At 49.0% G+C, this 27,272-nt stretch overlaps 1 protein-coding gene across 1 annotated transcript in view; it reads left to right on the plus strand.

Annotated features, from left to right (window-relative positions):
• Positions 1–27,272, plus strand: part of LOC119405565 (ionotropic receptor 25a-like) — a 172,944-nt gene that overhangs the window by 137,946 nt on the left and 7,726 nt on the right. The window contains exons 10-13 of the mRNA XM_049419442.1: positions 437–576; positions 6,064–6,313; positions 8,366–8,565; positions 27,013–27,145. Of these exons, the coding sequence (XP_049275399.1) occupies positions 437–576; positions 6,064–6,313; positions 8,366–8,565; positions 27,013–27,145 (723 nt within the window). The remainder of the gene's footprint in view (positions 1–436; positions 577–6,063; positions 6,314–8,365; positions 8,566–27,012; positions 27,146–27,272) is intronic.

Raw genomic sequence — 27,272 nt, forward strand, 5'->3', positions numbered from 1 at the left:
ATTTTGTAGTTAGGAATACCTTGACATTAGTCAAATAAATGTAGGGCCAGTACAAGAAGAGAGAAAGATTGAATATTCAAGTTATGATAAAATTAGCCTCTCAACTTGCGCTCGGCTCTTTCATCAAATAAAGCCGCAACACTCCGCATGTCTCTTTGCCATTGCGCAAAAAAATATCCGGCTTTACAATAAAGTGCATTGATGCTATAGTTCGATCTACTTTGCCGGTATCATTTGCTCTAAAATGGCAAAACTATTACGCGATGTTGATCGTCGCTGCATTTAGTAGTTCCCAGTTAAACACGCATTTATATTCTAGAAACGCGAGATGTTTGCCTGTCAGCTGTTTTAAAAGATCTCTTGACAGCAGTAGGCATGTCCCGCCTTCGAAGTCAAAAAAGTATTGTCTCTCACACGAACTTCGCATCTATCGCAGCTTCCTGATGTACCTCTTCGATCGCCTGAGTCCGTACAGCTACCGCAACAACAAGGAGAAGTACGCGGACGACGAGGACAAGCGAGACTTCAGCCTGAAGGAGAGCCTCTGGTTCTGCATGACGTCGCTGACACCACAGGGTACAGCGCACATACTATCTATTCCATCCCAAATTATTCCGTGCCATGACTTGAGAACGGATCTTTTGCGCAACCGCTGCAAGCAAAAGATGGTGTCCTATAACCATTCTTAGTGTGTGCCTACAACATACCTACTTACCTGCCTGCCGGCCATCCATCCATCTATCCATCCATCCATCCGTATCTATCTATCTATCTATCTATCTATCTATCTATCTATCTATCTATCTATCTATCTATCTATCTATCTATCTATCTATCTATCTATCTATCTATCTATCTATCTATCTATCTATCTATCTATCTATCTATCTATCTATCTATCTATCTATCGTTGCAGCAAGATGTTAGGAGTTGCTTAGTATGATATTTTTCCCTTTCAAAGTGCTGAGCAGCCAATCGAGCACGCCCTTCCTTAATGTTCCTGCATTTGCCTCTTCCGTTAGCTCTCTCACTCCCTTTCTCTCTCTAGCTGTCCCCTTTCAACGCCACTTCAAGTATATGTTTGTATGTAATCACGACTAGCAACTTTTTTTCTGTCACCACACCCCCGAAAACTGGATTCATTTCATTCAGGCCGCGTACACCGGAGTCCGCGTCGTACGCCAATAAATCTCGCTCCTATCTATTTTTTATCTATTTTGCACGGTTTCATCATAGTGGCAAACAACCATAAGTAGCGGCACTTTTTCTGCGACCACACCCCCATAAATTGGATTCACTTAGGCTTCCGGCTACGGGGACCGTCTCGCATGTAAATAACATTTACTCGTTCTTTATCGATCAGTTCTTGCGGTTCCATCAGAGTTGTACATCCCGCCAACCAAGTATTGACGGTTTTTTTCACAAGGCCCCGAACAGCGTCGCCGTTTTAAAGATTATCGTTGCTAGGCGACAATTTCGGCGAGATTTGGCTACATTTTAGCGACACGGAAATCATACATTTGTTCGGCAGCGTATTTCTAGAACGCACTCTCTCACAGAAAATCTACAAGCGGGTATAGTGCGTCGTGCACGCAAGGATCCAAAATTGGACATGGGGTGCTAATCCGCAGGCACCTTTGCCCTTTTGATCGCATGACTAAATTAGATTTCAAGACCTAATGCTCCTTTCACATCGGAGCTGTTTAAGCTTGGCGAAACTCCGTTGTGGTCCCGAATGAACTGGCTGAGCGAGGTGAAGCCACGTTGAGAGAGGGGGAGCCCAGCCTATAGCTATGCCAAGGCCTAGAAAGCCAAGAAAGGAGGACAGTATAACCTAGCAAGTGGGTGGGAAAGGGAAGTGAGGGTAAGGAGGAGTGATGTGAGGATGAGGAGGAGAAATATATGGTAAAGCATAGCATAGCCACGTATGGTATAGCATAGACCTTTTCGCAGAAGAGAAAGAAACGCCGCCATGCTGGGCTGCGCGCGGGAGTACAGAGGCTGACGTCACAGCCTAGGCAGTGCATTTTCGGGGGGTCGCGCCTATTGAGCGCAGCCCAGAGAGGATTATGGCGGCGCCCAGGGAGCCGTCTGTGAAAAGGTCTACAGCAAGGGTTGGGAAAGGGAAGTTAGGGTGAGGAGTGACGTAAGGTTGAGAAAGAGGGAAAGGAGAAGTCGAGAGCTTAAAGCATAGCATAGCCTTTCATAGTACTGTATAGCAAGCCGGTGGAAAGAGAAGTGTAGGCGAGAAGGAGTGATGTGAGGGTGAGAAGGAGGAAAAGGGGGAGGGGATAGGGTGAAGCATAGCATAGACTTGTCTTGTATAGTATAGCATGGGTTGGGAAAGTGATGTGAGGGTGATGAGGAGGAAATGGAGGAGGGGATGCGGTTAAGCATAGCATAGTGTTGTATAGTATAGAAAGATGTGGGCGTGAGGAGGACAGAAAGGAGGAGGGGAAGGCCGCCAGCTACGCTGTTAGCTTAGTCTTCTCACCGCCAGTGCGTAGCTGACCCATTTTTTGTCCCCCTTGCAGTGAACCATAGCGTTTGATACTTAAAACGTAGAGAGGAATCTGGCGCTAGTGTCTGTGCGGGGCTTCTTGAGCGTCGCTTCAACCACCATGGGAATGATGGGAAGTACATGCTTGGGATCTGCTTCGGATGCATTACGTTCTTGAGATTCGACGCGCTTGTTTGCCGAGTGTAAGAGAAAATGATATGAAGTTATTTCCAATTAAAACTTGCTTCATTTTTCCGCATGTAAAACATTGCAGAAAGCTTGCGTGACCGTGCGATTGAAGCAAAACCGATAAAAATTCGGGCTCTTATGCATTGCTCTGCACTTGTACTCCAAATTCGGCATTACCAAATTACGAATTTTATTTTATAACTGAAAACAAACATGCGTGTTTTTCACTCGAAAATACGCGTCATCTATTAAGGAAATAAAAATGCTGCGGTACGTAAAACGCATCTCTGGCTCCGCTGTAAAGCCGAATCAGCGGAGCATGGTGGTGCGTCTATTTCGCTTCGTCGTTTCCCAACCAAGCGCTTACAAAAAAAAGTCACAGTTTCGCCGCAACGGCGAAGCAACGAATGCGATAGCAACAAATTTGAATGTAACGCGAAGAACGGAAAGCAGCTCGAAATTGCCAGCGCGTCGCTCGAGCCCAAATGACGCACGAAAAGAACGCACACAGGACGAGCGTGAACTATCATGCGTCTCAGCTCAATACTTGAAGCGCACTGCTGAAACATAAAGCAGGATGCACGAAACGAACGAACAGGTACACACAGGACGAGCGCGAACTAAATGTCGCAGTTGTTACTTATTTCAGTTTGAACAGCGCGCTCCTTTCGCAAACGCGGCCGCTGCAGCGAGAGAAGTGACCTTTGTACGCTCTGTGACTTCAGCGCTGACCTCGCGGGGAAAGCACAAGACATACAACCCCCCGCTCCACTGCCCCCTTCTTTCCTCGAGATAAGCGCACGTAGGCGACCATGCCATGTAGGGCAAAGAGCAACGGCGTTTGCAGGAGCGGGGCGACGATCTTTAAAGCGCGCCACACGCGCGCGCATCGCGCCATCTATGTGGTAATTAAGAAAGCATGATAAAGTACATGGTGCATATAAATAGCTCACCGTTAGCACGCTGAAAGACGGTGCTGTTGTGACCTAACGTCTAACGCGGCACACTGCAAAGCGAGAGGTCGCCCGTTCGATTCCGCGCGTCGGAAAGTATTTCGGAATTATTTTTTTTTGGGGGGGGGGGACTTTTCTATATATATACATACCTATACATATACGGTGAATGATGGCGACGGGGACGGACATTTTCCAGCCGAGACTGTCCATATAATTGCTATCGCAATAAAAAAAAGAACACCTGAAATATGTGCAGTCCCTCCTTTGCGTAGATTCTGGACGGTACATCAGTGCGGAGCGGTGCGTAAACGGCGCTTTGCTAAAACCGTTAAGTACAACCTGTAGAGCCGCAACGTCGTAGAAAAGTGAGGGACCTAGCGCGTTTCAGACAGTTCCAACAACAAAGGCACCGCTCCAGTGCTTTGCGCTGCACCCCACTGCTCAGGCCAGAGAATACCGTACGCATTATTGTGGCAGGATCGAGCTGCTGCGCGTGCAAGGAATCTGAGACTGTAGAAAAAGACTTGTAGACAGTTCGCTAGCTAACGCATTCCAATCCGAAGTCTGTACTTCGCAACATTCCCATGGTGGCTGAACGATCACAGCGCAATATTCCCCTCTACTTTTATATTATTGATTGCAACGAACATTAGAAAACTTGCTGCCGTAACTGAACCAAATGAAGAGTCAGTGCTGAGCATGAGTCACGCTACCATGTGTTTTGTGAAACCATACTTATACCTTATAAAGGTACAACCATGTACCTTATGAAGGCACACGATAACTCCCTTTTTGGAGACTTTTAACTCTCTTTTTGAGCCGGTACTCTTCGAAGAGACTTTGAAAATAGTTATATACGTGGCAAGTCAGGGCTCACCAAACAGAGTGACAGGTAATTTTTTAAAAGCAAAGCTAAGCAATGCAGAGTGTACTCTGGGCTATCGGCATCGTAGTGGTGGTATTAGTAATAGTATTAGTAGTCGGTGTCAGCCAGGTCACGTGATCTCAAGTGGGAGTGAACAAAGAAATAAATGAAAAGAAAAGCTGATGATGACATTTTTATGCCAAATGTAATAATAATAATAATCATTATAGTTTCGCTGTCGCTCGGTTTTTACAGCGTTGAGCTTGCTGAATTTTGCGTCTAAACCACGTTGTGCGTTCGATCTTCCGTCGCCTTTTTTTAAACAGCGAGGCTTTTCTAGCTCGGCGTAAATTGTCTGTCGTGACCCGAAACTATCATCATCATCACGAACCGACACGCGCTCTCTTCGTCCTCTTCTTTTCCTTCTGCTTCGCTCCCAGAACAGGCGCGCCAATGTGTCTGGCGTATAGCAAGAGGGGTGAGAGAAAAAGAGAGAGGAGTGAGGGAAAGAAAGAGAAAGAGAAAAAATCTTGGCGAAAAAAATCCTCGTACCCGCGTACGAATTCGAACCCGCGTACCCACGATTCGAAGGCCAGCACCTTAACCACTCGGCTATCCAGGCACACAGACATAGCATTGCCTTGTATAGTATTGTATAGCAAGGGATTAGAAAAGGGACGTGAGGAGGAGTAGAAGAGATGTCAGGGTGAGGAGGAGGGAAAGGACGAGGGGGAGAGTAAGGCATAGCATATAAAGAAGGTGAAAGAGAGAAATAGAAAGAAATTCAGAAAGAGAGAGAAAAAAGATAAAAAAGAAAGAGGAAGCAAGCGACAAATAGACACAGATTGAGAAAAAGAAAGAAAGGGAAAGAAAATAGAAAAAGACATAAACAGAAATAAAGAGAGAGTGAGAAAGAACGAAATAGAAATGAACACAGACAAAAAAGACAGGAAACGCGGAGAGAAGAGAGAAAGATAGGGAGAAATAAATAAACAGAAAACTAAAGAGAAACAAAGAAGGTGGCCCAGCCCCGCACTTCCTTCAGCCACAGTTGAAGGTGAACAAGAACAAGAACCTTCAGGCTTGGCACCACTAGTGTAAGGCTGCCCACCAGCTCCGCTGTCTCTGTAGCCTTGCGCCTCCAGTGCAAGCTACGCGACTCTTTTTTCCCTCTATTAGATGTGAAGCATCTTATAGCGGAGTTCAATCCGGTGGTGGTGGTGGTGGTGGTGGTGGCGTGCGGCGTGACCACCCTTACTGCGCATCTCTCCATCTTCATCCCCTCTCCCATCCCTCCCCCTCTCCTCTCCCTCTCCCCTCCCCTGCTCCCCTTTTCCTCTCCCCTTTGCCTCTCTCCCCTCCCCTCTCCACTCCCCCTCTGAAACGCGGGCTCTACATGCCGAAACGCTGCTTCGCATCAACTCATGGTCCCCTTTAGCGGGAGATGGTGTGATTTTTTCTCTCGTTTCTTCCGCGCTGTAAACCTACGCTCATGAATGACCGACTAGCCTAATCTACCACCCTGCCCTCGTTGCCGCACGGCGAAACCGCAGGCGGCGGCGAGGCACCGCGCAACCTTTCCGGACGGCTGGTGGCGGCCACCTGGTGGCTCTTCGGCTTCATCATCATCGCCTCGTACACGGCCAACCTGGCCGCTTTCCTGACCGTGTCCCGACTGGACACGCCCATCGAGTCCCTGGACGACCTCGCCAAGCAATACCGCATCAAGTACGCACCCCAGAACGGCACGGCCACGATGGCCTACTTCGAGCGCATGGCCGGCATCGAGTCCAAGTTCTACGAGTGAGCATCGTTTCTAACGCAGTTGACAGCGGCGTCAAATGCTATAACTGGCTGAGACATACTAGCGCAAGGAATTCAACGACATACCCAAGAAAGAACACTCACACAAGCTCTTCTTTTTTCTTTTGTTTGTCGTTTCAGTTCTTGCGCTAATATGTCTCAGCCAGTTATGCAAGACCAACTATCCCAACGATTAGTTTTTTTTTTTTTACTCGGATTTTGTGGTTGGTATAAAGGCAAAACCCCATGTGCGCGAAAATCCACGCGATGGCGACGAGTGATGAAACTGGTAGTCATTAATGGGGCAGCGCGACGGATCACTTGGTCGATCGCTCGATCTCGCAAATGTAGAAACTGTCGCTCATAGCGTGGAAATCGCATTACCGACTAGGCAATAGCAAGAGACTGCAACAGGAGCTATTTGAGTGACGCACTGCCGGCACTGCGCAGAAAAAGCACATAACCAATGTCCACGCGTGTCAGAAGGAACAAAATTGATGCATGCCGCCTTGTACACGAAAACGTGTTCCTTTACATTACATATCACCGGCATCACGCCAGTTTAAGTACAGAGTAGTCGATCTCACACCAGCAACACTAGAGATTCGCCGCCGAAGCCGTCGCGTGAACGGGACTTGATTTGGTAGGAGACTGCGTTAGCGACGGTACCTCTGTCACGTCACATGCCGCTGTCGCGTAGATTTTCGAGCATGCGGGGTTTGGCCTAAAGACTCGCCAAATTAGGTTATACAGTGGGAGGAAAAGCGTGAAAATTTTAATAATTGGTAAGCGTCCTTTGGAGTGTACACCGACAAAATAGAAGTAAAAAACCTGTTCCGTAACGCGAAAAAGCGTGAAACGTTGAATCGATTTTCCAGGAACCTATAGGACTCCATTGAGAATGCAAAGGCAGGCGTATAGTTGACGTTTTCACTTTTAAATGCGAACCATTTCTTAGCCAACCAAAGAGAGTTTGAGCATTTCTATCTATATATCTATCTATCGGTCTAGCCGCCTTGGTCTTGGTGCTCTCACGGTCGCCTCCTTAAATTTGTATCGACCAATATTGGCATAGGAGGGCATGAGAGTACGAACATTACTGTTTGGTCATGATATGAAAAGTCACAGTTTCGCCTCAAGGGCGAAGCAATGAATGCGATAGCCAGTAATTGGAATGACACAGCAAGAACGGCAAGCAGCTAGAAACTTGCTGCGCACTGCTCAAACACAAAAGACGCAGGAAAATAAAGCACACAAGGCGAGTGCGAACTAACAAGTGTCACAGCTCGACACTTGCAGCGCGCTGCTGAGACGCATAAAAGAACTCATAAAAACAACTGCAAAGAATAAAAATCAGGATCCCAGCAGGAATCGAACACAGGCATTCTGCGTGGCAGTCAATTATTCTACCAATGAACCACGCCTGTCTAGAAACAGCTTTTGGAAAAAGATCCTATGCAGGTGTCATGTCAGGGCAACGTCAAATGCGATTGTATTTCTGGCTATCAAATTTTATAACAAGGTAATGGACATTACACGTGTACTCCTAAGGTAGGGGCGTCATGTCGGGTTAACGTCAATTGTGGTTACAGCGCCGACTCCGTTTTTATAGCAGTCCAATAAACATTACATGTGTAGTGCTGTGACTCAGCAAGCTACATTTAAGCGTTGCTTAAATGTAGCTTGCTACGGATGTAGGAATGCTACATCCGTTGAATGCTACTTAAATGTAGGAATGCTACGGATGGCATTCACATCATCGAACCGTGATGTGCTCTTCGTTTCGATAAAACTGCCGCCTGTGCTTTAACGTGAGTGCTGACGTTACGTCAGACCATACGTTATCCTTTAAACGCCAGTGTAGTCGACGTGCCTGGAAAGCCCACGATGTGCTCACAACCACTACATTTGCAAAACACGTCAATTCGCCTCGTAACGCTTGGGTAAAGGCCAAAAAATACAGCATAGACAGCTATTCGTTGATTGCATCGCAAGAAACCGATTCCCGCAATGCGTGGGATCTGCGGAATTATTTTCTGTGATTATTTTCAGCATCTGGAAAAATATGTCCTTGGATGACACCCTGAGCGACGAAGACAGAGCCAAGCTGGCGGTGTGGGATTACCCCGTGAGTGACAAGTACACCAAGATCTGGTGGACCATGAGGGATATCAACATGCCCATGGACTTCGAGGAAGGCGTGCAAAGGGTCAAAGAGTCCAAGGGCTCGCAGGAAGGGTTCGCTTTCATCGGTGAGTCATCGACCATAGGTAGGAGTTCGAGCACGGCACGGGCCGCATTTTTGGGCCTGGGCCCGCTTTATGAAGGCCGAGCCCAGCCCGGGCCCGTGGTCCCAAGCCCGGGAGTACATGATTGAACCCAGCCCGAGCCCGGTCCGGCCCGGGCCCGGGCGTTCATTACTGAACTTATCCAGGGCGCGCGTGTTCATGACCAAGCCCGGCATGGGCCCGCTAGAGGATATTAGTTGTTGAAGATGATTATTAATGATGCCTTGGGCTTTGTTAAAGGGACAAGTTATGTCCCTTAATTCCCTCACTGTCCAAGCAAAAATAATATAACGCTTTGAAGGTGATTTAAAGCTTACGCACGCCTTAACATCAGCAATTCGACCAGAAGGACAGCCACATATAATTCGGTCTACACCTGTATGGGCGCAACTATAGTGAACTAGAACATATTGGTCCTAGTTCACTATAGGCGCAACGAAGGACGCGATCATCAAATACCTTTGTTTACTTACAGACTGTACCGTATGTGTCAACCACAAATAAAAGACCGAAATCTTTATTCCTCCCACGGGAACAACCGTGATCTTGGCCATTGTTAGTTCTGTTATTTTTGCGCTGTTGCACATGTAGTTGCTTTGATCGTACAATGTTGTCCTATCAGATCATCTAGCATACGATATATATATATATATATATATATATATATATATATATATATATATATATATATATATATATATATATATATTGTACAGAAGCAATGGAACGCTGTAATGGGCCGTCCTCTTGAGCGCCTTCTAGAGGGTCGCCCTCTTCGCTTCTTCTCGGAGAGCACGCCCCTCGTGCTCTTGCTCGTGAGAGTCTGCGCTCTGTCGTTACTGTCGTCGCTGCGCATCGTCGCCGTCGATCCCGCCGTCAATAAACGCCTTTACAAAGTGGTGGAGGAGCTGTACCGTCCCCACAACTTCGGTCTCCATCTGATGCCCCTGGAGCTTCGATCCCGTACCATGCCATCTACCATGCCGCAAGACGCCGCTCAGCAAACGCCGCCTCCTGCCCCGACCGCTTGTCCCGGTGTCCCCCGTATCCGCGACGTCTTCACCGGCGCGGATGGCACCGACGTGGAGGACTGGCACACGATTTACGAACGGGTGAGTGTCCCCAATAAATGGGACGAAGCAGGCAAGCTGAGCAACTTGGTTTTCTACCTCGCGGGTGTGGCCGGCATGTGGTACAACAACCACGCATCCGATTTCCCGACGTGGTCCGCTTTCAAGACCGCCATCATCAACGTGTTTGGCCGGCCTACCGTTCGTAAGCTGCAGGCCGAACAGCGTTTGCGAGAACGAGCTCAGCAGGCCGGCGAAACCTTTACCAGCTACATTGAAGACGTCCTCGATTTTTGTAAGAAAGCCGACGCCACCATGTCGGAATCTGACAAGATGAGGCACACTATGAAAGGCATCGACGACGATGCCTTCACGATGCTGCTCGCCAAAAACCCCAGCACAGTGGCCGAGGTCATCACGCTCTGCCAGAGCTACGAGGAGCTGCGCCGGCAGCGGTCGATGACCCGTCGCTCTCCATCCCGCGACGCCGAGCTCGCTGGCTTGTCGACCATATCCGACCACTCCGCCTTGCTCGCAGAGGTGAAGTCATTCGTGCGCGAGGAAATCGCGCGCCAGTTCTCTCTGTTGGACTTTGCTCAACCTCAGTACGTTCACCAGCCGTCAACCACTCTTCTCCCTCCCCTCCGTCGAGCGATTGAGCAGGAAATCGCGGAGGTCATGCCTGAGTACCACCAGCACCATCCCGCTCCTGCACCACTGAGTTACGCGCAAGTTGTCGCAAGGACGTCCCCAGTAATACCTACGGCAGCCCCACATAGTTACGCCGAAGCCGCCGCTAGACATCAGTCCTTCGAAGCGGATGTGCCGGCTACCTACGCCGACGTAATGCAGAGGCCACGACCGAAGCCCACGATGCAGTCATATCAGTCGCTACCCCGTCAATCACGTCCTGCGCCATGGGCGGGCCCTGCTCCAGCAAACCGATGGCGCACACCTGACAACCGCCCCATATGCTTCACATGCGGTTACGCCGGCCACGTGGCGCGTTATTGCAATCGCGTCCAGCCGCCTCAAGTCGTGTCGCCCGCCACCAACCAGACGAACCGCACATTTTACGCCCCACCTACACCTCTGTCACCGATGTCACGCCAAGCTCCATCTACTCGGCGCTCTCCGTCTCCCCGACGTCGCTCACTGTCGCCGATGCGCCCGCGTCCGGTCGCACGCGACCAGGAAAACTAGTCGTCGCAGTCCATGAGGCAAGGGCTGCGACGCCATCGAACTGCGAAAGCCCTCAGCGAAGCCCATCGAACGTAATAGACGTTTTTGTGGACGGTGTTCGCGCATCTGCCCTTATCGACACTGGAGCCACCGTATCCGTTATGGACGCTTAACTAAGCCGCCTGCTACGAAAAGTGACGACGCCACTTTCCGGTCTTTCCCTCCGTAGAGCGAGCGCCCAATGTATTCACCCGACGGCGGTATGCACAGCCCGTGTCATCATTCAACGCTCTGTACGCCGTCGAATTCATCATAATTTCCTCATGCTCTCACGACGTCATCCTGGGATGGGATTTTCTCTCCCGCCACGACGCCGTCATTCATTGCAAGCCAGCCGAAATAGAGCTTTCACCATTCTCAGATTTGACGCCGGCAGACAGTTCATCGGCTGCGACCAAGGTATTCGTCAAAGACGACATCACAGTTCCTGCAAATTCGTCAACGGCTGTGTCAGTCTATTGCACCGGTTTCTGCGACGCCGTTGCACTCCTTTCTCCATGTGACCGCGTTTTCACTAGGAAAGGCTTGCTGGTGCCATTTGGGACCGTGGAAATCACTCAGGGCGACACGGATATTTTTGTGACCAACCCATCCCCGTTCATTGTTACGTTGGTGCGAGGGGAATGTCTCAGCAGAGCGGAACCCCTCGAAGACGCTCAAGTTATAGACGCACCGGGTGACACGCACTGCGCCAGCTCCCGTACGCTCAGTGCTGTTTCCACGTCCGATTCGTCACCTGCTGATGTGTTTAGGTCCTCCATTGCTGACAACCTCACATCGGTCCAGCGTTCCCAACTTCTGTGCCTGCTGGAAGAATTTCGTTCTTCTTTCGATGTCGGACAAACTTCTCTCGGCCGCACTTCCGCTGTTACCCATCGCATCGACACTGGCGCCCAACCACCACTGCGGCAACGTCCATATCGCGTGTCTCCAGCAGAACGCCGGGTCATTAATGAACAAGTCGACGATATGCTTCGACGCGACGTTATTCGGCCCTCGGACAGCCCATGGGCGTCTCCCGTTGTTCTCGTTGCGAAGAAGGACGGTTCCGTGCGGTTCTGTGTGGACTACCGACGGCTCAACAAGATCACTCGCAAGGATGTTTACCCGCTGCAGCGAATCGATGACGCGATTGACAGTCTGCAAGGAGCCGAATTCTTTTCATCTCTTGATTTGCGCTCGGGGTACTGGCAAGTACCCATGGCGGATGACGCTCGACCGAAGACAGCCTTTGTCACGCCCGACGGCTTGTACGAGTTTAACGTCATGCCGTTTGGTCTGTGTAATGCGCCCGCGACCTTCGAGCGCATGATGGACACCGTTCTGCGCAACTTCAAATGGCACACGTGCTTGTGTTACCTGGACGACGTCGTCGTTTTCGCTCCGGACTTCTCCACGCATCTCCAACGTCTGCGGCATGTTTTGACGCGTTTGCGCAACGCAGGCCTCCAACTGAATCTGAAAAAGTGCCGATTTGCACCGCGGCAGCTGACAATCCTCGGCTACGTCGTGTCCAAGGACGGAATCCTTCCCGATCCGGCCAAGCTTCGGGCCGTGGCCGCATTTCCCAAAGCTACGTCCGTTAAAGAACTGCGCACTTTCGTAGGACTGTGTTCGTACTTTCGACGCTTCATACGAAACTTCGCCACCATCATATCGCCGCTGACGAAGCTCCTTGGAAGTAACAGACCCCTAAATTCATGGTCGTCCGAGTGTGACGACGCGTTTGCAAAGCTCCGTCGTTTGTTGACGTCTCCTCCCATACTACGCCACTACGATCCTAACGGCCCCAACGGAGGTACACATGTACGCCAGCGGTGTAGGCCTCGGCGCTGTTCTTGCGCAGCGCAAACCAGGGTTCCCCGAATATGTCGTAGCATACGCAAGCCGTACGCTTACCAGAGCCGAGACCAATTACACAGTCACGGAAAAAGAGTGCCTGGCGATCATCTGGGCCCTTACAAAGTTTCGACCTTATTTGTATGGTCGCCCATTTGACGTCGTCACCGACCATCATGTACTATGCTGGCTGTCGTCATTGAAGGATCCCTCAGGCCGTCTCGCCCGCTGGGCACTTCGACTGCAAGACTACGACATCCGCGTGCTGTACCGCAACGGACGCCAGCATGCTGACGCCGACGCCCTCTCACGCTCTCCCTTGCCTGACGACAATACCCCCTGCTCAGTATCTCACATAGCTGTTGCTTCAATCGACGTTCACACCATTGCTACCGAACAGCGCAAGGATAAATGGATCACCTCGCTGATCGACTTGCTGACGGATCCGTCGGCAACACCATCCACTCGCGCGTTGCGCCGTCAAGCCCACCATTTTGCCATTCGTGACGACCTACTGCACCGACGCAATTATAACGCCGGCGGCCGCCAGTGGCTACTAGTGATACCCCGCAGTCTGCGTTCTGAAATATGCGATGCCTTCCACTCTGACCCGCAATGCGCGCACTCTGGGGTATCCAAAACATACCACCGCATTCGACAACGATACTTCTGGCGAGGGATGTACCGCTACGTGCAGAAGTTCGTTCGCTCCTGCCTCGATTGCCAACGCCGAAAACCTGCAACGCACGTGTCGCCAGCAGGTCTACAACCATTACCTTGCCCTAACCGTCCGTTTGGGCGCGTGTGCATCGATTTGTATGGACCACTTCCTCTGACTTCGGCTGGTAACCACTGGGCCATCGTCGCTGTTGACCATCTAACGCAATACGCCGAAACCGCCGCCCTCCCAGCGGCTACAGCGCGCGATGTGGCCTCGTTCCTGCTCCACCGATTCATGCTGCGTCGCGGTCCGCCCCAGGAGCTGCTCAGTGATCGAGGCCGTGTCTTCTTGTCGGAAGTCGTCGAAGCCATTCTCAAAGAGTGCAACGTCGTTCACCACAAAACTACTGCTTACCACCCGCAGACGAATGGCCTCACCGAACGCTTTAACCGCGCGCTCGGCGACATGCTCTCAATGTACGTCGCAGCCGACCACACAAATTGGGATGCCATTCTGCCCTTCGTCACGTACGCCTACAATACCGCCTCTCAGTGCACTACTGGTTTCTCGCCATTTTTCTTATTGTACGGCAGGCACCCGTCGCACACAATCGACACCATCCTTCCCTACAGGCCGGATCGATCTGAATGTGCGCCTATTTCGGACACAGCCAGGCTTGCTGAAGAATGTCGCGAGCTTGCGAAGACCTTTACAACGCACGAACAAGAGCGGCAGAAGAGCATTCGCGGTGGCACCACCACTTCTGAGTCCACGTTCCTCCCTGGAGCGCTCGTGTGGCTCTCGGTCCCGACCGCTGCAACTGGCCTCTCTTCCAAACTGCTGCCCAAATACGAAGGCCCCTACCGTGTCGTCGAACGCACGTCCCCGGTAAACTACCTGATTGAACCCATTGAGCCATCTTCGGACATTCGCCGTCGAGGGCGCGACATTGTGAACGTGGAGCGCCTCAAGCCCTACCATGACCCGCTCATAGTGACCAGCTGTTAGGTCGCTGGGCGGCTCCCTTTGCGTACCCGAGGTAATTGTACAGAAGCAATGGAACGCTGTAATGGGCCGTCCTCTTGAGCGCCTTCTAGTGGGTCGCCCTCTTCGCCTCTTCTCAGAGAGCACGCCCCTCGTGCTCTTGCTCGTGAGAGTGCGAGTCTGCGCTCTGTCGTTACTGTCGTCGCTGCGCATCGTCGCCGTCGATACCGCCGTCAATAAACGCCTTTACAATATATATGTATATATATATATATACATATATATATATATATGGGTCATTCCTCGCCAACTGTACCAGCAGGGGCGCTCGACAAAAATTAATTTCTTCAAAAAAGTCCGAGAAAATTACGCACATATAGGCATTAGTTCTACAGTATTTTCCCAAAATATTTTGAGCGGCAAAACGTTTTCGGCCAGGTGAGCGCCATTTGAACTTTCGATATGCTGGAAAACCAGGTACGAAAGAAAAATTCGCTATAAATGGACCGTTTCACGCATTCACTCGAAACTTGCTTTTTTGTGTTTTTAGAGCATCGCGCTTTTATTATAGGACAGTTGCTTAGAGTAGCTTTATATTTTTCATTCCTTTGCGCGTAGGTAAATTTGAGTAAATTGCAGCGTTTTCGGGAATCTTTTTACAAAAGGCGATTGTAGACCAAATTCATCACTTATTTTTATAGAACTCTCCATAAAACGTACTATCTTTGAAAGTTTTTATTTTGCCTGTGTGCGGCACACAGGCCCTAAAATAAAATCCTGAACTTGTAAAAAACGCTAAATTGGTCTATGTCGAGACGTCTGTAGCAACCTAAGGTGGTCCAAGAAAGAATAAGCGGAAAAGCGCATACGATTGAGAATCATAACAACTTTGTGCACAGAAAGTTTATTCGTAGTAGTTTTTGTTTTAGTCAAGAAAACATTTTTTGAAGTTTAGTCGTACAATTGCATTATTTTTCTATGGGGACAATGCAAACCGACTGAATTTACTGCATATAAAAAGAGGTAGTGCATTTGTAGCACATGGTTTTCAGTTCCTTTTGTTAGTACTTTATAATCTATAATACATATCAAGGAGATGATAAACAGAGGTAAAAATATAACAATACCATTGGCTTAGATGCCGAAATTCCCCAATAATGAATCGCGTTACTTATTGCACAACCCTGGATGACCAGAGAAGACTGAATGACCGGGCCAGCTTCAGAAAGCATCAGCAAATGAGGTCTTGAACTGAGGGCTCCAACCTCTGGTACTTGACAGGCAAAACAAAAAATAGTTTTCATCTACTACTGCTAGGTGAACAAGGCTCAGCGCGTAGGAGCCCGCTGTACTAGAAATAACGTTAAGTAGGACTGAGAGTTGGGCGAGTTGTTATGGATTCAAGTCGTCGGCGCTTGCGTTCGTGTTTTTCTCAGTGATTTTGCCTTATTTTCTGCCGTCGTTTCATAAGTATAAACTCATCAGCCAGCAAGGATAGCAACATTTTTTCGTGTTTCCCTAGCGGACGCACAACCCGATGTACTAGCGAAATGGTTGCGGAGTTCTGCTCGTGAACGATTTAAAGTCTGAGGTCTGGTTGAATACATTAATGAGACTGCAACCCCTCTGTAACGAGAGCAACGCACGCCGAAAGGATTCATGGTTTTTCGAGTGAAACCCACTTTACCTCCCTTATGGCTTCTTTCATTAGCGAGTTTTAGTATAGCGGAAAACGGCAAACGCAAGGATTTAGCGTTAGCGTTAGCGTTGCGTGCTCCTAACTGCGCATGAGCAGAACGTAAACGTAGCCCGAGCTCTTACGTACGAACGCTATTTCTGGAATATAGCGTTCAACGCTAACGCACGCAAGAGATCCCGTACGTAGGGCAAGATGGCGGTGCCTGTTGAAGCGAGAGCCGTCCACTTCGAATCTTTGTAGCCGTCGTCCTGCTTTACTAAACTTATTCATTCCCTAATAATGTTCGCATTTGATTAAGATTTGAGTAATGAGGCTTCGCCAACCGTGTACCGCCGATAAAATAGCTCCGTTTTTGAGATACAAAGTGGATTTGCGCTGCAGAAGGCTTAGCAAGATTTGCTTGCAAGGTTTTGCTCATGTTTTCTCTAGCAGCGCAGAGATGGCGACGCTGTCTTTAGTCGCCTCTTTCCAAGATACGGCCACAAGTCAATCAGATACATGTCAGGCGTCCGTTTCCCTTCATGCCTTTCGCGGCAGTGCATGAATGTAACGCGTGATGCGTCCCAGCTTAAAAAGGCCAGGTAATAGGGGTCTTTAAGAATTCTCGAACGCGGCATGTCGACAGAAACCAATGTGTCAGAATAACTCAACACTTCTGCAAAGCAAACGCGACATGGAGACGCAACAGTGGTGACTTTGGATCAGCTCAACTTGGTTGCGCTTTTGTGGATTCTACAGTGTATTTAGTGTTTTTATGTCTAGATGGCGCCGTATGTTCTTGCGTTAGCGTTAGCGGGAATGCCTTCCGCTGTACTAAAAGACCACCAGTTGACACGCAGCGCGTTCCGTTTTAGCGTTAGCGTTGAGACGCACGCTAACGCTAACGTAAGCGTTTCCCGCTATACTAAAACTCGCTATTATCTAAGTTCAGGATTGCTTACGGGGCGATAAAGAGTGACGGTCCCTTAGTATCGGCCTATATCCAGAAGTCAGAAAGTTATTTGTTATTTCATTATACATAAAAATGGGAATACAGAAAAATATACAGACGAGGGTCGCATAGTCGAAGACTGCAGCGGGACCCTCGGTTAATAATAGTTAGCAAGAAGTAAAAACAGCGAGCAGGTGAACAACAACAAAAATTACACCATCTCCCGCTAAAGGGGACCATGAGTAGATGCGCAGCCGGAGCACTTGCACGATCGCGTTCCGTTGGCGTTCGTTGGGCATGCTACCGAGCTCGCGTCGCGGAACGCGAAGAGCGACGCTACGCGCGTCGTATCGTCCATCTAGCCTGACCGTTAATTCTCACAGGGCGAGCGGGGAACGCGGTCGACAGGCGGGCGAGAGGGGGCAGCGTAGGAGAGGAGAGAGAAGGGGAGGGGACGCGCACACGCTCGAGCTCATCGAGGCGTTGCGCAGGAGAGAATTTCGGCATGTCTAGCCCGCGTTTCAGAGGAAGAGTGGAAAGGGGGAGGGGAGAGGGGATGGGAGAGGGGAGGGGAGAGGGAAAGGGGCGGGAGAGTGGAGAGGGGAAGGGGAGAGGGTGAGTGGAGAGGGGAAATGAGAGGGGGTAGATGACAGGGGAATGGTGAGGGGGAGTGGAGAGGAGGTGTGTGGAGAGGATATGCGCATGCGCAGTAAGGGTGGTCACGCCGCACACCACCACCGGATTGTGCTCCGCCTTCAGATACTTCGCATCTAAAAAAGGAAGCGCAGAAAACATAAATGTAGGGGTGTGCGAATATCAAATTTTTCGAATACGAATCGAATACGAATATCCACCTTCGAATATCGAATCGAATATCGAATATCAAAGGAAAAATGCCTCCACAGTAACAATATTTTATTTAACATGAAGCTATTTGAAGAAAAAAAACATTAACAGCCTGACTGGCAACACAACATACACTGCTATCTCCAGAACACAATGTCCAGGTTAGCACAATGCACATCACAACGCAAGCAATATCACGGCACAATGAAAGTAATGACTAGATGTTATCATGAAGAAATATGAGTTGCTCCACATGATCAGGCAGCAGGCGCTCCCTTGTAACACAGACAACCCCCCCCCCCCTGCCACTGAAAAGGCACGCTCGCTTGGAACAGAAGTGGCTGGTATAGGGAGTTACATGGGGCAAAGCTTTGCCAGACTGGGGTATCTCAAGGTGCCTACAGTCCGCCACCAGTCACGTGGGCCACTGTCTTTCTTCAGAAGTGGTCCCGCATAGTGAACGAGTGGTAGTGCGGCACGTTACGGCCGCATAATATTGAAAATGTACCGTTACATGATCGCCATCAGCGCTGTACGTCGGAGATGCACCAGCAATAAATCATACGTATTGGGGCGCTCGTCGCAGGCAGATATCGTGCCTCCGTGTACTTACGATGTTTATCGCTCCCTCTCGGCAACGTTTTCAGCTATACGAACGCAGCATAAATATGGAAGACGAGTTACTTTATGCATGATAATCGAATCGCATATTCGAATTTTTCGAATATTCGAAGTTATCGAATATTCGAAACTTTTCGAATACACGATTTTCGAATCGAATACGAATATTTCGAACGTAATATTCGACGAATATTCGAAATTTTCGAATATTCGCACACCCCTACATAAATGATATCCAATAGTACATATATTGAAACACAGTGGCAAAGTATAATAACTGAAAAAAACTAACAAAAGTAATTTATCATACAAAATGATCCATTATGATGATCAAGAAGAAGCTATATAAGTAGCGATATGCTGAATTGGGTAAATTTACATTTGCAAGTAAAAAAGTTTAATCGCATATTAAAATTCATGAAAAGATGAAGTTTTGACAGTCAGGGGTAAATAATTCCACAATTTTATGGCGGTTAATGTCGAGGTCATTTTGCCGTAGATAGTATGTATACAATAGGCAAAAGAAAGAGCAATGTACAAAGCTGGTATTATTTGTCTTAGTAAGATATCTGGAATCAATAAAATCGTATGACAGCAGTTTATTAAGCAGTTTATGAAACATAATAGTGAGATGATACCTAAACAAGCCTGTTATATGTAATATGTCGTGGTCACGAAGTAATGGAGGCGCATTGGTGAAGAAGTTGCTGTTAGTGATGATGCGGATGGCTTGGTTTTGTAAGTGCTGAATAGATTATAAATGGCAGTGATACGCCATTATAACGCACTAAGCACTAAGAAGAACACTAACCACTAAGCACTAAGACGAACACGTGCCGGGCATGCTCCAGAAAAGCAGGAGACCAAAGGCAGGCCTTTATGAGAAGCACATCATGGTTTGTTTGTTGCGTCCCTTGCGAAGCTTTGCTTTTGGAGTGGACCACTATTTCGAGTGAAGGGTGCTAAGCTGAAGCTTGCCACCCCCCCCCCCCCCCCGCCTACGGAAAACCCTGCTAATGCCTATGACTGACGGCGTTGAAAAAGTAGAGAGATACACTAGAAATAGTTCTATTCTTTCCGTGTCACGTATTTCTTGAAGGCACTAAGCGATACGTTGGCTATGATTGTCTCGCTAAATGGAACTGAACGCGAGAGAATTGCATTATAACCTAAAAGGACTATAGTAACACGATGCCAAATGGAATAAAGGTACACAAAAGCACTGCACCAGGCCGCGGCGGCCGCTATTCGATGAGGCGAAACGGTTGAGGCCCATGTGTTCGGATTTAGGTGCACGCTAAAGAACCCCATGTGGTCGAAATTTGTGGAGCACTCCATGGCGTCCCACATAATCATAAACGCCAACAATTATCGTTCTTACGAAAGCACTGCAAAATGTCTCGCTTACCTCAGCATTCTCGAAGGTATCGCTGGAACCGTGGTGCAAAATGCAATTTCACCTTAGTGTAATTACACCATGCTGTAGTTCACAACTTCCTTGCAAAACGCGATTCACCAGACGAAGTAGCAACACTGTAGCAACGGCGCGCACCCGTCGGTCCGGTGACCGCAGCGGACACCAACGATCCGTACGACAAAACTTCGAAACGGAAATGGTTTCATCTCCCTTCGAGAGCAACCGGAGCTTTTAACAAATTTGAAACAGGCGCGCGGTGAAAGTATGTCAGTGACGGGGATAATTCGAGCGCCGGTTTCACGCCCGCTCGGCAGTTGTTCAGACCAACACCACCTAGATACTTATCTAGGTGGTGTTGTTCAGACGCGACGCGACCGCGTGTCAGTTAATCCGGGTTTTCGACGTAGTGTCGGTTGCTATGGCAACGTGAGATAGAAACTTGTGTCTTCGAAGTTTTTGAGAGAAAGGGAAACAAGCCATGCAGCCGACTGTCTGTTTTCTTGCCTTAAGAATGCGCTGCAGCGCACCAACCCGCGAGAATCGGAATGATGCAACTTTCGGTTGCATCGTTCCATTCGCATCGCATACCGCTGCTTCGTACCGATTCAAACCAAACTTTGAACTTCAGGGCGGGCTTTACCGAGCTGCTTTATTCCCTTTATTGTTGTTCTTGTTACAGTTGTTCGCCCGTGTGATTGCTGGGTTTCTCTTCTCCACCACCAATATAAGGGAAAAGATTTTCCTTATCGCGACAATATAAAACATTACAAGAGCCATCACAGCCATTATATATATATATATATATATATATATATATATATAATATATATATATATATATATATATATATGTAACGTATGAACAAGGCGATGGTAGGAGAAGGCGACGAAGAAGTGCGCGTGCATTAGAATAAATGCATGGCATCTGAACCACGGACGCGTCTCTGTTTTGTAACGTCACACAAGTCGACAGGATCGACCTCATCAACCTGCATGGCTAAGCCGAAGCCTCCGCTCAACTACCGAAGTACAAGGGAACACCAGAAGACGTCCCCGTCGACAAGTGGCCTCTTCTTTTCGATACGAAGGCGGTCGAGGCAGCATGGACACACAGCGATCGGGTCAGTCACTTCAGCGAATACATCGAAGGGGAAGCGTTCAAGTGGTACCTGACAGAGATTTTCGGCAAAGGCGAGACATGGGACGACATAAAGAGCGGCATGCAAAACCGCTTTACTACGACCGACGGAGATGCCTTCCGTCTCTTCATTCACTACCGGCTGAAAGGAGGGCAGACCATCAAGGACTACTACGACGAGAAAAAACGACTGGGCTCCTTGGCCGACCTTAAAGAGTGCCACATCATTTCCGGACTGACTGACGGTGTTCCTCCTGATGTGGAACTAGCGCTGGCCGGACTGTCTTTCACCTCGTCATCAGAGTGGCTCGCCGCTGCTCAACGGGTCGAGACATCCTTAAAACGGGTGAGAGGAGTTTCTTTTGCTCGTAATCCTGGCACTACATCAGGAGCTTCACGTCTCTTCAGCAAACCGCAGCAGCCAACGTTGACTTCTCGACCGCGTGCCCCACAAAACGAATGTAGATATTGCTCAGCTGCTGGTTTCCCACGACAGTTTCATTGGCACAACGAATGTCCGCGCCGCGGCAACGTGTCCGCTATTGAGACTAGACCGGGAAACGAGGAGAGCGACCCAGAGTTTCATTAATACGCTTCAAAGCTCTCATCAACGGAAGGTCAATAACTGCAATTCTCGATACAGGAGCAACAATTACTTGTATCAGTGAGGATGTGTACAAACAGCTCAAACTTCAGTTGATGAGAGACTCCAGCATCGCTGTCCAGCAAGTTACTTCAAGCATTCGAACTTTGGGTCGCGTAAACATTCACTTGCAAATTGGGAATGTCACAAAGAAAGTTTATGTACACGTTCTGCGAGGCATGAGAACGCAATTAATTCTTGGCCTAGACAGCGCTTCGTACTTCAATCTTTCTGTAAATTTGGAAAGCAAGTCAGTGACACAAGGACGTGAAAATTTGAACCTACCGCATCATAATGAAAAGCAAACCATTGAAGCCCCGCTGATGAAAACCCTGACTTCGGAAAACTTATCAGAGCGTGAATCTGCAGTGCTCGACTCTCTTTTAAACAAGTATGACGAGATCTTTTCGAAATCCCAAACAGATATTGGATGCATCACTACTGAGCACATAGGATCGCACTTACCAATGCTGTACCAATTCATCGAGCACCATACAGATGCTCACAGGCAGACAAAGCGGAGATTAACAAACAAGTTGACGCCCTCATTAAGCAAGGTGTTGTGAGGCCTTCGTTGTCCCCCTACGCCGCACCGGTCATCTTAGCGGAAAAGAAGGGCGAAGGACGTACTCGGCTATGTATTGACTACCGCAAGCTCAACGCCATAACGGTACCCGACTATCAACCAATTCCACGTATAGATGATATTCTTGACCACTTGGGAAAGGCGGAGTTTTTCACTACGTTGGATGTAACGTCCGGATACTGGCATGTCCGAATGCATCCCGACGACGTTCAGAAAACTGCGTTTGTCACGGCTAATGGTCACTATGAGTGGTTGGTAATGCCGTTCGGGTTAAAGAACGCTCCGGCTACATTTGAAAGAGCAATGAAATCAGCAATAGCCAAACATCAGCTCACTAATGTTACCAACTACTTTGACGATGTGGTCGTATACTCGGAGACATTTGACGATCATATACGACACCTCGAGGCCTTATTAAAAGCTCTTAAAGCCGAGAACGTAAAACTATATATATATATATATATATATATATATATATATTGTAGCGATGCTGAAGCACAAAGGCTAATAAAACAAACGTATTTATTAAGGGCGAACTTGTGCCCACAACTCAAAGGCACTGCGGTCGTAAAACTGCGAGTCAGTCGAACACCAAAGATGTCGTTCAGCTGTTCTCCTCTTCTTTTTCCACCGAGAGGCACACGAGCGCGTGGCGCATGCGAGCCGGGTCCGGCCAGGTGCTCGTGCCACGATGGTCGCTGCGCAGCACTACGATACGGCGCGCAGTGTCGGGTATGCATGTTGACGGCGCGCTATTTGAATGCGGCCAATATGTCGCGGCAATATATATACATATTACAAAGGCGATTTATTGAGTGTGTAGCTGGTCGCTGGTCGCGCAATGCACCGAGAGCAGTTCGCTAGCTCGAGCCTCTGCTGCACACTCGATGATGCTGCCTCTGCGCCAGAGTACTTCCTCTTCGTTACAATTGCCCCGCTGAAAAAAAAACACCAGGCCTGCGCTGAAACCGCAGCACAGTCACAGCGAAAGCTGGAAGAGCGGCGTTTCTAGAGCCCGCTAAGCTCTCTTGGGGCTACAATACAAGTACACTAGAAAGGTACCCACCCCGCCATAAATCACAATTTTTGTGAAGTTAGGAAGCACCTACTAAGCCATTATTCGTCATTCTGCGGAGAAGCGAGGCACAAGCTACACGTCTGTAAGGCATTATGTGCACTTTGTTGGCGCGACGACTGATGACGATGAAGAATTATGGCTCAGCGCTTTGTAATGGGTTGGAATCTTTAAACGGCCCACCAGTTATGTAATTTGCATTGGGTGACGCCCGGTCGCTATTTCCCTCTCCCGTCATGCTGTATAACATACGCTGACGTGGGAGAGAGACGGGGGGGGGGGGGGGGGGACGAAGAACTTTACTGAGACCCCGAGAAAATGGATCATGCGCTTATCAACCAATACAAGTGCACTTGCGAGGAACCCACTACGCTATAAATCATTGTAATTTTACTGAGACCCCGAGGAAGTGGATCATGCGCTTATGGGCTTCCTTGGCAACCAATACAAGTGCACTTGCGAGGAACCCACTACGCTATAAATCATTGTAATTTTTTTAGAAGTAGGGCAGTAGGCACTGTGCCATTTTTAGTCATTCTACGGAGAGCGTTCGTACCTGCTAAACGCATGTAAGGTATTATGCGCACTTTGTTGATGCTGTGCCTGACGATGATGAAGATTTATGGCAGAGCCCTTTGTAATGGGTTGGAAGCATTCAACAACCTACTCGTTGCGCAATTCGCATTGTGTGACACCTGGTTACAGAATTTGCGTTGTGCGACGCTTGGTGCTTATTTTACTCTTCTACCACGCTATATTACATATGCTAATGTGGTTCCTTCCCGACATGAAGCCCGTATAGGACCTTTTTGCAAAGCAGTTTCAAGCACCGGCATGGCTCAGAGGTTGAATACTGGGCTCCCATGCAGAGGGCCCAGGTTCGAACCTCGTTCCATCCTGAATTTGTTTCTATTTCGTTTTTTTTCTTATTTCGAGCGATACTGGTTACGGACACCGGCGGCGGCGGCGGCGGCGGACAACTACGGCACCAAAAACGGCCGGTGAAATGATCTCATAACAGCTTTCGCTGTAAAAGGAGCCATCCTGGCGACTAGTCGCCTGCAGGGACCGTAGAACCATGATACTGCTTGAGTCTCTGAACGTGTACAACCTCGCGGTTACGACGTCGCAGGTCACACGGCGGCGTGAGAGGCTCAATAAGGTAGTTAGTTCACTGGAGAAGTCTGTTCTAAAACGCGGTATGGCCCATCGTACTTAGAAAGAAGTTTGGAAGAGAGCCCTGGTGTGCGATGCGGCACTGAAAGCCACACAAGGGCACCCGGAAGAAAAACGGGAGTCGAGTTCTGGGCGTCGTGGATTGCTTTTTGGCGGTTCTGGTCATCGTAGGTAAAGCGGCGGGCCAGCTGGCGACACTCTTCTGCGTGTCTGACGGTGTCCAAGATCGGCGGGCATTCGGACGTGTCCGGTCGATAGGGCAGAATGGTGTCAGTGGTGTGGGAAGGGTGACGACCGTAAAGCAGGTAAAAAGGGGAGAAATCAGTCGTAGCTTGCGTCGCGGTATTGTAGGCGTAGGCTATGAATGGAAGAACTAGGTCCTAATTAGAGTGATCAGGTGTGACGTACATAGCGAGCATGTCACCAAGAGTTCTATTAAAGCGCTCTGTAATACCATTTGTTTGTGGATGATAAGCGGTGCATGTGCGATGTACAATAGCACACTCAGCGAGCAGTTTTTCAACGACCTCGGATAAGAAGGCACGGCCACGGTCGCTGAGGAGTTCTCGAGGACCTCCATGACGCAGCACAAAACGGCGCAGTATGAAAGTGGCGACATCCTGTGCTGTAGCACTTTGAAGAGCAGCAGTCTCGGCATAGCGTGTTAAGTGGTCGACTGCAACTATTATCCACCTGTTGCCGGTAGGAGTCAATGGAAGCGGCCCATAAAAATCTATACCGACCCGATCGAATGGTTGGGAAGGGCATGGCAGAGGCTGTAGTTCACCGGCGGAGACGTGCGGTGGAGATTTTCGGCGCTGACATTCGCGGCAAGCGCGGACGAAGTTGCGGACGAAGGTATACATGCCACGCCAGTAGTAACGGTGTCGCAGTCTTTCGTACGTCTTGAAGACTCCTGCGTGGCCACACTGTGGGTCAGCGTGAAAAGAGGAACAGATCTCCGACCTCAAGGCTCGCGGGACGACGAGCAGCCACTTGCGACATTCTAGTGCATAGTTGCGTCGATAGAGGAGCTTGTCGCGAATCGCAAAGTGCGGAACTTGGTGCCGGAGCGCTCGCGATGTTGGGAATTTAGAGGTGTCGCAGAGAAGGTCGAGAAGAGACGCAGTCCACGGGTCATTGCGTTGCTCCACAGCAATGTTGTCGAAGTCAAGAGATGACAATGTGCTCTCACATGCGGAGTCAGCAGTGGCCGTCAGGGAGAGAGGGGAACGGGAAAGCGCGTCAGCGTCAGCATGCTTCCGTCCTGAACGATAAATCACGCGTATGTCATAGTCTTGGATTTTCAACGCCTAGCGAGCAAGGCGGCCAGAGGGGTCTTTTAACGTCGAAAGCCAGCACAGCGCATGGTGGTCGGTCACGACGTCAAAAGAACGGCCATATATATATATATATATATATATATATATATATATATATATATATATATATATATATATATATATATATATATATATATATATATATATATAAGGGTTAAAGGTATTTGAGACACGACGTACGGAGCACAGTTTATTTCGACGCTTCGGCCGTGGGACCGGCGTTGGTCTAGGAAAATCATGATTCATGATTTTCCTAGACGAAGGCCGGTCCCAAGGCCGAAACGTCGAAATAAACTGTGCTCCGTACGTCGTGTCTCAAATACCATCCTATATATATACACGCCCTGTCCGTGTGTCCCTGCCCGTCTACTGTGCGATGTCAGTGCACGTTAAAGAACACCAGATGGTCGAAATGAGCCCTGCACGTGCCTTATAATGATATCGTGGTTCTGGCACGTAAAACTTCAGATGTTATTATTTTGTCCGTCGCCCCGCCACGGTGGTGTAGTGGTTATGGCGCTCGACTGCTGACCCGAAGGTCGCGGGATCGAATGGGGAGACCACCCCAAAGACGATGCCAAAATGAAAACAAAATAAAGCTGTTTATTCTCTCTCTCTCTTACGGCTGTTGCATTTTCGATGGAGGCGAAAATGTTTTAGGTGCACGTTAAAGAACCCCAGGTGGTCTAAATTTCCGGAGCCCTCCACTACGGCGTCTCTCATAATCATATCGTGGTTTTGGGACGTTAAACCCAAGATATTATTATTATTATTATTTTGTCCGTCGAGATGACAGCCACAGTTACTCGAGTTATAGCAGAAAGAAGGAAGTCGCGGACGGTCACCGTAACGTAATGAATGATGTCACTGACAACGTCATCACGTGACATCATTTGAGGTTATCACTTGGTCAAGCGACTATTGCTACCATTCGTGTTGACGACGACGCCGGACTCCGGATTTTTTTTATTCCACTCGTGAGACATAGAAGGCTTCAGCCTTAATTACTTACGGGGCCATGTTTCTGGCGCGAGTTTCACGAATGCTGTCCTCGTGACCAATGCTGGGGTTCCACTTATGCGGTTCGGGGAAGCCGTCATGAGCATTTCATCTGATAACGTCACTGCACTTAACATTACAGCCGACGCGATGCGAGTGCAGTACGCCACCATGACCAACTGCGACCTCATCTCTGTGGGCAGAGAATTCAGCAAGATGCCCTTGGCACTGGCCGTACAGCGGAACTCGCCCCTGAAGGACATGCTTTCCAACGCGTACGTACAAGCACCTTGCCGCACCATGTCGTGTGCACTACTTTGCCGTGTGCGTATACTAGTGGACTAGGGTACAGCATGTAGACATGTCCACTATATAAGCACACTCTAGCTTCGTGCAATAAAT

Source organism: Rhipicephalus sanguineus, chromosome 9 (genome assembly GCF_013339695.2).
Source record: "Rhipicephalus sanguineus isolate Rsan-2018 chromosome 9, BIME_Rsan_1.4, whole genome shotgun sequence".
Classification (NCBI taxonomy): Eukaryota; Metazoa; Arthropoda; class Arachnida; order Ixodida; family Ixodidae; genus Rhipicephalus; species Rhipicephalus sanguineus.